Genomic DNA, 15,582 nt, shown 5'->3' with positions numbered 1-15,582 from the left:
AGGGAACTCCCTGGCAGTCCAGTGATTAGGACTCTGTGCTTTCACTGTCGAGGACTTGGGTTTTAAAAAACAAACAAAAAAGAAGACTCCTTTAACTTTCACATCCAGCTCATCCATTCCCCAAAACAAGTCATGACCTCAACACTTAGCTTATTTAATTACTTGCTTTCTGTGACTGGTACAGCTGAGTATATACTTTGAACTTTATAACAGCAAATTTTTTTCTGAATAATTTCTTACTATAGTGTCACTAAACAAATGTCCTACCATAAAAGGTCTCTGTGGGACTTCCCTGGTGGCGCAATGGTTAAGAATCTGCCTGCCAATGCAGGGGACGTGGGTTTGATCCCTGGTCTGGGAAGATCCCACATGCTGCAGAGCAACTAAGCTCGTGCGCCCCAACTACTGAGCCCACGTGCCGCAACTACTGAGCCCACGTGCTGCAACTACTGAGCCCACGTGCTGCAACTACTGAAGCCCGTGCGCCTAGAGCCCATGCTCTGCAACAAGAGAAGCCACCACAATGAGAAGCCCGCGCACCACAACAAAGAGTAGCTCCTGCTTGCCACAACTAGAGAAAGCCCACGTGCAGCGACAAAGACCCAATGCAGCCAAACAAAACAAAACAAAAACAACAACAAAAAAGGAAGGTATCTGTTACATCAAACCCAGATTAGGTGAGTCAGAATTACTGCATTTAACAAGTATAAATAAAATAATACTTTTTCTAAAGTTCAGGGAAATTTCAGGCAAGATAATACTTGTTATTTTTTTTTCTGACTGAAAGCGAAAGGGAATTTGAGGAGAACAAGCTGTAAAAGAAGTTGGCTTATGAGAATAACTATCTTAAATTTCAGGAGAGAACTGAAAGACACAAAAGATTACCTCCTAAACTGTTCTGACTAAGGCCATGTACTAAATAAAACATACATGCCCTGAGCTCATCTATATGACTGATCTTCACTGTTATTACAAACTTCAGCTTTTACTTCTTTTCTAATGTATCAATGAGCTTCAACAGAAAAATCTGTGAATTTGAGAACACTAAAAATAAACTAATTCTGAACAAATTAGAATTCACAGTTGACCAAGCAAATGACATTATCTAGTTACAATTCACTTTATAACCTTGGTTTTGGAGGCATTCACCCATCTAATTCTGTATAATCTCTACAGACTAGTTATCTTATTTATCTTTGGAATTCATAAATATCAGGTCTGATGTGTTCAAAATACCATAAGCTACATGCGCAAAATTAATTCACAGAACATAAATTAATGTAGGTCAACCACCACTTATCTGAAATCTTTGGAACCAGATGTGATTCAGAATTCAGTTTTTTAAAAATGAAGGGTACACCTAAAGCAACTAGAGAAAGAAGAACAAAGAAAACCCAAAGTCAGTAGAAGGAAAGAAATCATAAAGATCAGAGCAGAAATAAATGAAATGGAAATGAAGAAAACAATTGCAAAGATCAATACAACTAAAAGCTGGTTCTTTGAGAAGATAAACAAGTTGATAAACCCTTAGCCAGACTCATCAAGAAAAAAAGGGAGAGGACACAAATCAATCAAATTAGAAATGAAAAAGGAGAAATCACAACGGACACTGCAGAAATACAAAGGATTATAAGAGATTACTACAAAAAACTATATGCCAATAAAATGGACAACCATGAAGAAATGGGCAAATTCTTGGAAACGTGCAATTTTCCAAGACTGAACCAAGAAGAATTAGAAAATATAAACAGACCTATCACAAGTAATGACATTGAAACTGTGATTAAAACTCTTCCAACAAACAAGTCTAGGACCAGATGGCTTCACAGGTGAATTCTATCAAACATTTAGAGAAGAGCTAACACCCATCCTTCTCAAACTCTTCCAAAAAATTGCAGAGGGAGGAACACTCCCAAATTCATTCTATGAAGCCACCATCATCCTGATACCAAAACCAGAAAAAGATATCACAAAAAAAGAAAATTATAGATCAGTATCACTGATGAACATAGATGCAAAAATCCTGGACAAAATGCTAGCAAACAGAATCCAACAACATATTAAAAGGATCATACACCATGATCAAGTGGGATTTATCCCAGGGATGCAAGGATTCTTCAATATGCGCAAATCAATCAGTGTGATACACCATATTAACAAATTAAGGAATAAAAACCATATGATCATCTCAACAGATGCAGAAAAAGCTTTTGACAAAATTCAATACCCATTTATGATAAAAACTCTCAGAAAATGGGCATAGAGGGAACCTACCTCAACATAATAAAGGCCATATATGACAAACCCACAGCAAACATCATTCTCAATGGTGAAAAACTGAAAGCATTTCCACTAAGATCAGGAACAAGACAAGGATGGCCACACTCACCACTCTTACTCAACACAGTTTTGGAAATCCTAGCCACAGCAATAAGAGAAGAAAAAGAAATAAAAGGAATACAAATTGGAAAAGAAGAAGTAGAACTGTCATTGTTTGCAGATGACACGATACTATACATAGAAAATCCTAAAGATGCCACCAGAAAACTACTAGAACTAATCAATGAATTTGGTAGAGTAGCAGGATACAAAATTAATGAACAGAAATCTCTGGCATTCCTATACACTAACAACGAAAAATCAGAAAGAGAAATTAAGGAAACAATCCCATTTACCAACGCAACAGAAAGAATAAAATACCTAGGAATAAACTTACCTAAGGAGGTGAAAGGCATGTACTCAGAAAACTATAAAACACTGATGAAAGAAATCAAAGATGACATAAACAGATGGAGAAATATACCATGCTCTTGGATTGGAAGAATCAATACTGTGAAAATGTCAATACTACCCAAAGCAATATACAGATTCAATGCAATCCCTATCAAACTACCAATGGCATTATTTACAGAATTAGAACAAAAAATTTTACAATTTGTATGGAAACACAAAAGACCCCGAACAGGAAAAGCAATCTTGAGAAAGAAAAACGGAGCTGGAGGGATCAGGCTCCCCGACTTCAAACTATACCACAAAGCTACAGTAATCAAGACAGTATGGTACTGGCACAAACACAGAAATATAGATCAATGGTACAGGATAGAAAGCCCAGAGATAAACACACACACATATGGTCACCTAATTTATGACAATGGAGGCAAGAACATACAATGGAGAAAAGACAGCCTCTTCAATAAGTGGTGCTGGGAAAACTGGACAGCTACATGTAAAAGAATGAAATTAGAACACTCCCTAACACCATACACAAAAATAAACTCCAAATGGATTAGAGACCTAAATGTAAGACCAGACACTATAAAACTCTTAGAGGAAAACATAGGAAAAACATTCTTTGACATAAACCACAGCAAGATCTTTTTTGACCCACCTCCTACAGTAATGGAAATAAGAACAAAAATAAACAAATGGGACCTAATTAAACTTAAAAAGCTTTTGCACAGCAAAGGAAACTATAAACAAGATGAAAAGACAACCCTCAGAATGGGAGAAAATATTTGCAAACGAATCAATGGATAAAGGATTAATCTCCAAAATATATAAACAGCTCATGGAGCTCAACATCAAAAAAACAAACAATTCAATTAAAAAATGGGTGGAAGAGCTGAACAGACATTTCACCAAAGAAGACATACAGATGGCCAAGAGGCACATGAAAAGATGCTCAACATCACTAATTAGTAGAGAAATGCAAATCAAAACTACAATGAGGTATCACCTCACACCAGTCAGAATGGCCATTATCAAAAAGTCTACAAACAATAAATGCTGGAAATGGTGTAGTGAAAAACGAACCCTCCTGCACTGTTGGTGGGAGCGTAAACTGATACAACCACTATGGAGAACTGTATGGAGGTTCCTTAAAAAACTAAAAATAGAACTGCCATATGACCCAGCAATCCCACTACTGGGCATATACCGTGAGAAAACCATAATTCAAAAAGAGACATGTACCACAATGTTCACTGCAGCACTATTTACAATAGCCAGGACATGGAACCAACCTAAATGTCCATCAAGAGATGAATGGATAAAGAAGATGTGGTACATATATACAATGGAATATTACTCAGCCATAAAAAGAAACGAAATTGAGTTATTTGTAGTGAGGTGGATAGACCTAGAGTCTGTCATACAGAGTGAAGTTAAGTCAGAAAGAGAAAAACAAATACTGTATGCTAACACATATATATGGTATCTTAAAAAAAAAAAAAAAAAGAAATGGTACTGATGAACCTAGTGGCAGGGCAGGAATAAAGACATAGACATAGAGAATGGACTTGAGGACACAGTGGGGGAGGGGGAAGCTGGGGCAATGTGAGAGTAGCATTGACATATATACACTACCAAATGTAAAACAGATAGCTAGTGGGAAGCAGCAGCATAGCACAGGGAGATAAGCTTGGTGCTTTGTGATGACCTAGAGAGGTGGGATAGGGAGGGTGGGAAGGATGCTCAAGAGGGAGGGGATATGGGGATATATATATATGCACATGGCTGATTCACTTTGTTGTACAAGAGAAACTAACACAGTATTGTGAAGCAATTATACTTCAATAAAGATCTATTAAAAAAAAAATGAAGGGTGATGCAGAGCATATACAGCTTGTTACAAAACACCTCCAGTGGAGCCTCAGGTATCATCCTGTAGTCAAACACACTGATATTATCACAGTGAAGCATAGGAATGCTCACAGGAAGTGGGACAAATAATGACTATAATAAAAAGTATCTTGTCAATTGAAGTGAGATTAGGTTGTAACTTTTCAAAAAAAAAAAAACTTTGTGTTTTGGAATCATATAGAAAAGACTGTGAATTTGTGTTCTAGCTTCACTTCAATATGCAGCATGAGTAAAATGAGAAAGGGTTGACATTTTCATACACACGTTTGATAACCTCCGTCTGGCCTGATAGCCTTCTTTCCTCATCTATTATCCCCCCTCAAAATTCTCTTTGGCTACCAATATTCAGTGGGCTGAATATTGGACCAATATTCATGATAGCATGGGAGAAATATCAAAATCCTACTGGACATCCACTACTTAAAAATATACTGATATGATAAAGATGTTAATTCCACTTGTGATATGTGTTTATACATAAGACAGTAACTACTCGTAAGCCAAAATAATGTTACGTCTACATAGTTTAGCAAAGTTTTTGTAGATGTCCACTCAGATGCAACAGAGTCTTTAAAACCCTATAAACCATTAACACTATCCTGAATCCTAACTTTTAAAAAATATTATATAAGCTTTACATAAATGGGAACTAAGAACTGGCCATAACTCTTCTTGGCATCAGACTAGACCCAGAAAAAAAGATTCTTTTTTTGAGACGCTGTCAAATAATGGAAAGAACAGAGGCTTTTAATTCAGAAGATGGGGTTCTGAGTGATGTCTCATTATCTACTAGTTGTGAGACCATGGCAAGCTACTTGACTTTTTTAAGATGTGGATTCCTCATCTATAAAGTAAAGATAATAAAACTACCTTGAAGAGTCACAGTGAGGATTAGAAATAATAAACATAAAACACAAAGAAGAGTAACTGGAACACAAGATAAAAGTTATTATTTTTATTATGAGAAATAAAAAAGGAGGAAGTTCTCCAGGCCTGAGAAGTGTATAAGAGGAAATAATTATTCAGATTGCTTTTATAAAGTTTCTGGGACAGGGCTAGAAAGGTGGTAACAAAACTCAAATATTTAAAATATAAGTATTTCAAATAATTTATTTGAATGATTTGTTATTTATAATAAAGTTATAAAAATTAAAATGCTTTAAATTAAAATGTTTTGATTTTTATATATTCACACACTAAGCTAAGAGATGCATACACACTCTTCATATATACTCCCAGAACAAAAATATAGTGATTTTCTTTATATTTTCATTTGCAGAATACTTTATAATTTTTAAAAATGAAACCTTTAACTCAATATATCTTTACAGTTTGCAAAGCTAAGTAAAATGAAGAAAGAGAAGCTAGGGGAAAATATTCAATTTTCTGCCACAATTAAGAAAAAATACTTACTCAATTTTCTGCTGCAGCTGTTCAAAAAGCTTTTTATTTTCTTCCTGTAGAGTATTCTTTTCATTCACTTAAATATAATGTGAAAAGAAAGCACAAATTATAGCTATAATAAGATGTATGTCAGGTTCTTTCAACAGTTGCAACAATCATGGAGAAATAGGATTTCAAATTCTAAGTCATAATGTTAGTCAGGGTTAATGCTACTGTTCAAAACTAATTTGTTACTAGGTAGTGATTATTACATCTCATATTGTGCAAGTTCCATGTAAATGATTAACTGGTAATTCTATGTAATGCTTGTGGGCAAAAAAGAAAGAGTACCTCATGTACTGGGGAGTATAGTTTAATTATTCATACTGAGCAAGAAAGCATTCCATCTGGTTACTCAGTCCTACTAATTTCAAATACCATTTATTGAAATAAATCTGATCATAAAATGTAACACTGAATATCAGTGTAATTTTTATAATGTAAGCACACTTAAGTAAATTTTCTTCCTTAGTCATACTCTATGTTTCATTAATAGTTATGTTATCAGTAACTTAAATATACTATTGAAGTAGTATCTCCTTGTTTGAATCTACCTTGACTAAATTTTCCTATCCATCCTTATTTATAAAGCAGAAACTCAGTTTTGGGCTATAATTTCTACCACTGCCAGCACAAAATTATCAATCCTTGATATTATGTCACTGGTTAAGCATGTGTTTTACTAGGAGGGACATATCAAAGAAATCAAGTCAGAGTAAGTACAATTAACCTCTCAGAAAGAAAGTTAATCATACTCCAAAAATCCGTTAATAATTTAGTGGTTTACAAATCCAAACATATTTTCTTACACTGAGTAAATAAAAATTTGTTGACTATATATCAATACAATATGTGAGGGTTACTAAACTACCTCCTGTGGAGGATCTGGAAAAAAACAGAACAAAACAAAAACCTGAAGATATGACAGTGACCTAGAGGAAAGTGTAGTCTAATGAGAGACAAGATATTATATAAACATATTTTTTACAACTGAAAGTGACAAGGGCATTAGAGAGGTACAGATAAAATACTAAATGAAATTCCAAGGAGAAAAAATGAAATTCCAAGGAGAAAAAGGTTACATTGAGCCGTTGAAAAAATCAGGAAAGGATTCGAGAGGACAACTGACCTGGACACAGGAAGAGAAATCCAAGAGCCTCCCAACTCCACCACCACAATCAACAACAAAAACAAAACAAATTGTGAGCTAAAACCCAAGCAATGTAAGCAAGCAGATACTGGTATCAGCACTGGTGGGGGGACTGAACTTGAGATTTCCAGTTTAAGCCTGAACTCCTGGAATAAGCCAAAGTGATCTGAATTCACTTACCACTAGAGTCAGTAGAAAATAACTCATATACAGATTCCCAAGTATTTCAGATAACAGAATTATTTGATAATGAAATGTTTTAAGATTTAAAAGATGGAAAGCTCAAAACTAACATGATAAAAGTGATTACCAAAAATGAGTAGACAGACAAGATTGAGATAATCTGAGCATCAATAAAAATAATGAACATAACTGAATGACACACACTGAATACATAAAATTCCACGTCTATTATGCTCAAAAAAGAGAAAGCTCCATTCATGTCAAAAGCAAAATGAAACGTAACATATACAACACACAAAACGTCATTTGTCCTAGAGACTGTCATACAGAGTGAAGTAAGTCAGAAAGAGAAAAATAAATACCGTATGCTAACATATATATGGAATATAAAAAAAAAATGGTTCTGAAGAACCTAGGGGCAGGACAGGAATAAAGATGCAGATGTAGAGAATGGACTTGAGGACACGGGGAGGGGGAAGGGTAAGCTGGGACGAAGGGAGAGAGTGGCATGGACTTATATATACTACCAAATGTAAAACAGATAGGTAGTGGGAAGCAGCTGCATAGCACAGGGAGATCAGCTCGGTGCTTTGTGACGGCCTAGAAGTGTGGGATAGGGAGGGTGGGAGGGAGAAGCAAGAGGGAGGAGATATGGTGATATATGTATATGTATAGCTGATTCACTTTGTTATAAAGCAGAAACTAACACACCATTGTAAAGTAATTATACTCCAATAAAGATGTTAAAAAAAAAACCTTATTTGTCACCATTGTAGGTAACTATTATACAAGATATTACTCTGAAAACTGGCAATTAAAGGGAAAATATTATGATGTATCATGCCTTTCTAGTAGGAACTACATCCCAAGGTAACCAATAGCCCCAAACTGATGAGGGAGAATTCTTGTTTATAGAAGAATGCCAGCTGATTAAGAATAACAGAAATGGAAAATTATCATTTTGTAGTCTGGAATTAAATAATTGATTCAGGCCAGAACCACAAATGGATATTAAAACCATTAAAGAAAGATTGAGGGAGAATTGTATTTTTGCAAGATTTCAAAGTATCACACATCCATCCTCCCAATTTAGACTACTTGGTGGTACTTAGGGGAAAATATAACTCTATAATGGAGAAATCTGGCCACCAATCCCAAAGAGTGGAATAACCTGACAATATCTATATCCTAATATGATACAATATAAAGTAGACAATTTTACCTATTAAGTACTGCTGTCAAAAATGTTTAATCTGGACCTAATCAAGCCTTCAGATACAATTTCTATTTTATAGGAAATAAAGAAACAAGATAAAGAAAATGATGAGAAAAATCCAGAAGGTGGCATAATTTTAGGAAAACAGCCCTACTTCTTCAATAAGTCAATGTCATAAAAGAAAAAAATAGGAAGGGAGCTTATTCCAGATTAAAAGACAAATGCAATGTGTGGTCTGTGATTGGCAGGTGTGAACAAAACTGTTGCAAACTACCGTAAGAGGGACAGCTGTAGAAATATGAATATGGACCGGTTCTTAAAGAATATCAGAGCAAATTATGGGTAATCTTTGGTAGGCAAGGTAATGGTATTGTGGTTAGGTATAAATTATCCAAGTATTTAGGGGAAAAATGTCCTGATGTATGTAATTTACATTAAAATATTTCAGTTCGAAAAGAAATGACGAAAATACAGCAAAATATGAACAACTGTTAAATCTATGTGATAGGTGTATGAGGGTTCCTTACTATTCTCCTTACTTTTCTATATTTTTGAGAAATTTCATTAAAAAAAAAAGGACTACACAGATTTGAAAAAGAACCAAACAGAATTTTTAAAAATGAAAAATTTGGTTACTGAAATAAAATAACTCAGTGTAATAGAGCTGAAGAACTTAGTATAATAAGCAAGAAAGCTGAAGAAATTACCCAGAACACAGCAGAGTGAAATGAGGGGACGAAAAATAGGAAAGAGATGTTAAGAGACCAAAGGATCGAATGACAAGGCCTCATCATAACCCCTAAATAAGGAGAATGGAGAAGACACAATATTTGAAGAGCTAGTAGCCGACAGTTTTACAGATATGATTAAAGAAGTGATTCAACAGATTTTGTAATGTATACTAAACAGACTTTTTTCTTAAAAACCTACTTGAAATTGCACTAAAACTACAGAATACCAAAAACTAAGGAAAAAATCTTAATAGTAGCCAGAGAAAAATAATTGTTATCCTGTAAAATAGCCTTATAAAAATAACGGTAAAATAAAAACATTGAGGATAAAAACTGAGGGTTTAGAACCAACAAATACCTCTAAAGGAACTTTTAAAGAATGAATCTCAGGACTTCCCTGGTGGTCCAGTGGTTATGACTCTGCACTTCCACTGCAGGGGGCGCAGGCTTGATCCCTGGTTGGGGAACTAAGACTCCACATGCCATACAGTGTGGCGTGGCCAAATAATACCAGAAGAAAAGTGAGATGTAAAAAGTAATAATAAGCAAAGAAACTGCTGCACATGTAGGTAAGTCTTTTTTTTTTTTTTTTTTTAATTTATTTATTTATTTTTGGGTGTGTTGGGTCTTCGTTTCTGTGCGAGGGCTTTCTCCAGTTGTGGCAAGCGGGGGCCACTCTTCATCGCGGTGCGCGGGCCTCTCACTATCGCGGCCTCTCCCGTTGTGGAGCACAGGCTCCAGACGCGCAGGCTCAGCAGCTGTGGCTCACGGGCCTAGTTGCTCCGCGGCATGTGGGATCTTCCCAGACCAGGGCTCGAACCCGTGTCCCCTGCATTGGCAGGCAGACTCTCAACCACTGCGCCACCAGGGAAGCCCGTAGGTAAGTCTTTTAAAAACTGTCTGAATAAGGTAATTTTTAAAGACGTTTCTAACTTGCAGGGCTTAAAACAAAAAATACAGGCCATAAACAGTATGTAAATGGAGAAGGAGATGATCAGAGTGAAAGTGTTTTAAAGTCCTTGTATTATTCAGAAGAGGGTAAGATACTATCTTTATATTTTAGGAAAGCATGGTAAAATTTCAAGGTTGATCAAAAAAAAATAGAAATAAAGAGTTTAAAAAAAAAGTAAAGGATAAAATAAAAATGAAATAAGAAGATAAATATCCTCAAAATGCAATAACTGGAAAAAGTAAGAACAAAAAAGAAAGGCAGGACGGGGGGAAAAAAGTAGCAACAATATAGAAACACCAAGAATTCATAAACATGAAGCCCTTAGTATTTTTATTCATAAAATAACTTTGTTTGGGATTTGACCTCAATGATTTTCCTGTTGCTCATTTTAATGTAAAATTAGTTTTCCTCAACTTTTCAGTAATCACATTGGGGGTATTATTAGTGGTATTATTCTAAGACTATTGTACTATAATATGAGATTAAAGAATGAGTACTTAGGGGATATTTTAATTCTATCATCCCTGTGTCCTTGAGAACCATGATTCTCGGTGTGGAAGAAAGGGGATACAGATGTTATTAGAAGAGGTTAGCAAAAGCTCTATAGTCTTGAATTTGAATTTTCAACATGAACTCATGAAGTATTTTATCTATCTGAAAATTAGACAAAGGATATTCAAACCAGTCACCCAAGAAGAAATGCAAACTGAAGATCAAGTAAAAAGATACTTGACCTGAATAGTAATAAAGAGAATGCTAATATTAAAAAGGTATATCATTCTTTACCCACTGAACTGGATATTGTCAATTAATACATTTTTGCACAAAACTGAAGAGAATGTAGGGAAACTGAAATTCTCAAACACTCAAACAAAAAATTGACTTGTTCATCAATATGAGAATGGGTAAATAAATGGCATCTACACAATGCAGCCATGAAAAAGAATGCTGTCTTATTCCTTAATACCTAGAGTTTTTGCTTGTTGAATTTTGGGCTATTTTTCAGACAGTTAAAAGTTGCTAGAAATCTATTAGACATGTAGACATTACTGCAGATTATTTCAAGTACTACTGGTAATATAACTGTGGATCTCAACTATGTCTATTGAAATGTAATAGTTTTCTACTCATTGATAATCTTATATTCCTAAATAAACTCATGCATGCATTCATTCATACACACCACAGAATCTATGGGTCTAAATATATAAACAAACATATAAACATGTAAAGACTTCTAATATATAGTCTAAAATAAAATAACATATGTCAGAACAAGAAGTATGATATGATCCCATTAAAAATTTAAAAGAGAAGATAGAGGAGGGGGTAAAATGAGGGAAAGAGACAAACAGAAAGATAGATAAATCTGGACCTGTAAAGATATTTATTCTATTCTTAATAGTAGTTACCTCTGGGAGCAGAATAACACTATGTTCCTTCTATCTCTTTTTAAAACAATCAGCATACATTCATATATTCTTGCTTGAGTAACCAGAGGACAGCAATATAATTAATAGAAAAAAAAAAGTCAAAATACCGAATTAGTTTGGAAAAGAAGATAAATGTAAGAAAATCCTACATAAAATGGTAAGTAGACTAAACTAAAAATGGTATACATGTAATAGTGTGTCCAAAAAAATTGTGAAAATAAAAAAAAATACACCTTTGTAGAACAGTAAATTGTCTGCTTTGTGTTTAAATTTACTAAATATAAATAGTTGAATTAATATGAAATAAAACCAAAGAAGCAAATATGGATATAACCAAAGAAAATTTGCTTCTTGTCTTACAGCTGGTGAGACTTTAAGGCCAACGAGGACAGTATTTGCACAACCTTTCTGTATCCTATTTCTTACTAAAATAAGCATGAGATTAAATCTACAAAAAGGGAAAAAACAACATTTGAACTTTTGCCTAAATAAAGAAAAACATATGTAAACAATCCATCTGATTGTAACCAATTTAATAACAGGTTTTAACAATAGCATACTATGCTTTACATACTTAATAAATGAAGAAGGGAAACTCACTAAGCTCTGTGATAAGTTTAAGATTCTGCTGTCGAATATTTTCAAACTCTTGTTGTTTCTTCCGCATATGTTCTTCAGTTACTGCACAGCGATCACATAATCCTGCTCTTAATCTACAAAACAAAAACAGAACATTTTCAGAGTAGAACTTAAATGTTCTCATCAAAAAATAAACAAATAAAAAAATATGTGAGGTGATGGATATGTTAATTAACCAGATGGTGGGAATCCTTTCACAATATATATCATTTATCAAATCATCATGATAAATACTTCTTAAAAAAATAATTTTATTTGTCAATTATAACTCAATAAAACTGAAATTAAAAAAATTTTTCAACTACTAAAAGATACTTCTTCATATTTGAATTTCAAGATTTTTATACTTTATGAAGAACTAAAAAATTTACTTGGAAAATACAGAGAAAATTAACTAGTTATTATACCTTTAACATATTCCCAAATAGGCTGAAATCATGCTACATCATTTTCTACAGACTGCAATTCTGTAAAAATCTGCCAATTTTAAACTCTATTCAAGGGAACTTATTTATTGAAGCTCCCTTGTTTTTATTAGAGCCAAAATATGAACCCAGTCTAGTACCAATGGACAGAATTATATCTTCAGCAAGCTTGCATCTGCTTAGCATAGCATATAACACATAATGAGTGTTCAACAACTAAGTTTTAGTTGAATGAATACTAAAGGTCAAAGAATACAAAGTTTAAAAAAAGTAATGCTCTTTTCAGCATTAAAAAAAGACTCCAGTGTTAGTAGAAATTCACAGTGTACTACTATGTAAAAAAAAAAAAAAAAGATTACAAAATAGCTTTTACTAATTATTTGTGAGTGCTGAAGGGAAAAGGGAAATACATATATTACACAGGAGGGGTGGGTGATGGAGAGAAAGGTGTATTTCAAAATGTTAATACAGTTATCTTGTAGGTACCAGTAATACAGAAGATTTTCTTTTTAGTGTTTTGCTATATTTTTCAAAATTTCTCTAATTTCATTATTTATATAACCAGGAAAAAATATGGTTGAAAAAAATGACACATATCCCACATTAGGAATTTAGAAAATACAAAATCTAAGATAATCATTTTAACTCAGTGACCTAAGTCAATAAGATACTAAGTACGTGAGTGTCTATGGAAGTCATAGCATGGTAGTACGTGCCATGACTTTTAAACTAAGGAGACAAAACATGAAAACTATACAACTAAAACAAACAAACAAAAAGAACCTAGAGATTTTTTATATAAAAGTAAAACTCGTATCAACAGTGTTGATATGGATGTAAAAAATAAAGATTAGAGATCATAGGTTGCATTAATAGGACTAAAATTTCTAGAATGAAGGAATAAAGAATTGGGCAACATGGTTTAATTGGAGTACATTCCAGAAACAGGAATTAGGCCAATCAAGATCTAAGTAAAGATGACAAAGTGAACATCTGCATCTACTGTTGCTTCCTCCCCAAATCCCACAAAACTACAGTAAAGATCTGTGTATATTTTTAAAGACACAAGACTATGAGAACTGGGAGAATGGGAAAGAAAAACAAACGAATTAAAAGCAAGGAGCTGGTGGACAAATAGAAACTGACCTGAGAATGCTGAATCATAGGCTAACTATGGGAGAAGTCTAGAACTCTTGTCCAAAATGGTAGCCACAAGCCACATGGGCTATTTCAATTTAAATAAATTAAATTAAATTAAATTAAGAGAGAAGATTAAAAACTAGAAGATTATCCTAGAAGGTCCATCATATCAAAGAGCAAGGTGGGGTTAGGTACAGAAAAACAGGAACAGAGGAACAAAAAAGACTTGAAACATATAGAAAGCCAAACGACTAGCATAAATCCAACCATATCAATAACATTAATCATGAATTGATTAAACATTCCAATCAAAAGGCAGAAACTGTCAGACAGGACAAAAAAAAATAAGATCTAACTATATGCTGTCTACAATAGACACACTTTAGATCTGAAGATACAAATAAGCTGAAAGCAAAAGGATGGAAAAGGAAATACCATGCAAACAAAAACCAAAAGAGAGCTGGTTATTAATTAATTAGTATCAAACAAAAGGGACTTTAAGGTAAAAGTGTTACTAGAGACAGTGAATTCTATAACAAAAGGGTCAATTCATTAGAGATATAACAATTAACATTTAACACAAAAGCCCCCAAATATGCAGAGCATGCATTCAACACGAAAGCCCCCAAATACACAGAGCAAAAACTGACAGAACTGAAGAAAGAAATATATAAATCCATCAATAACAGTTATAGACTTCCACTCTCAATAGTGGATAGAACAAGACAGACAGAAAATCAGCATAGATATAGCAGACTTGAACACACTACCACCTAAACCTACCTGACATCTACAGAACACTCCAGCCAACAACTGCAGAACACACATTCTTCTCAAGCACACTTGGAACATTCTCTAGGACAGACCATTTTCTAGGTCACAAAACAAGTCTCAATAAGTTTAAAAGCACTGAAATCAGACAAAGTATGTTCTCTCACCACAATGGAATTAAATTAGAAATCAAAAAAGAAGGAAAATCTGGAAAATTCACAAATATGTGTATATTAAAAACAATGCACTCCTAAATAAGCAATGAGTTAAAGAAGAAATCACATGGGAAATTATAATAATAGGGCTGTAGCTGAGTGCCCCAGTCTAAAATCCTACCCAGGTCAAAGGATAGCTCCTCATTTTCTTATTGAAAAGTAAAGCTCCCATAACATATACAGAGTCCTCAGTTGACTTTCCTATTCATAGGAAAACTCCTGGGGGAGGGAGAATTGGGAATGGCCGGGGTAAAACAGATAGACACTTAAAAGCAGAGTACATCATACCAACTAATGCAGAAAATTCATTGCAGTAATACACTACTAAATACAGACAACCAAAGATCACTAGTGTATGAAGCAAACCAGTAACATAAAAGAGCTAGTATCCCTGGAAAAATGAGAAGTGATGTTGACATGAAACAAGAAAAGGGTACACATACACACATGTACATATAAATGATCAACAAACAATAAAAAGTTCTTGGATACTAAACATGTGATTACCAAAACAGCTTCAATAATAGGGTTGGAGAGTAAAATAGAAGAAATCTCCCAGAACATGGAAAAAAACAAGTAACAGAAACAAGACAAAAGATTGTAAAGGATCAGTTTATGACTAAGAAGTGCTCCATAAAGAGAG

The 15,582-nt window shown here is 34.0% G+C and overlaps 1 protein-coding gene across 6 annotated transcripts in view; it reads right to left on the bottom strand.

The window, feature by feature from the left end:
• The window catches only part of RBBP8 (RB binding protein 8, endonuclease), a 98,477-nt gene that overhangs the window by 40,045 nt on the left and 42,850 nt on the right, over positions 1-15,582 (bottom strand). For all 6 annotated transcript variants that reach the window (XM_059894000.1, XM_059893997.1, XM_059893999.1 and 3 more), the window contains 2 exons: positions 12,350-12,462; positions 6,055-6,121 (listed from right to left, as the gene is read on the bottom strand). In XM_059894000.1, coding sequence (XP_059749983.1) covers positions 6,055-6,121; positions 12,350-12,462 — 180 coding nt within the window. The remainder of the gene's footprint in view (positions 1-6,054; positions 6,122-12,349; positions 12,463-15,582) is intronic.

The sequence above is a fragment of the Balaenoptera ricei genome, chromosome 14, assembly GCF_028023285.1.
Source record: "Balaenoptera ricei isolate mBalRic1 chromosome 14, mBalRic1.hap2, whole genome shotgun sequence".
In the NCBI taxonomy this organism is placed as follows: Eukaryota; Metazoa; Chordata; class Mammalia; order Artiodactyla; family Balaenopteridae; genus Balaenoptera; species Balaenoptera ricei.
This window is presented reverse-complemented; position numbering and strand designations above follow the sequence as displayed.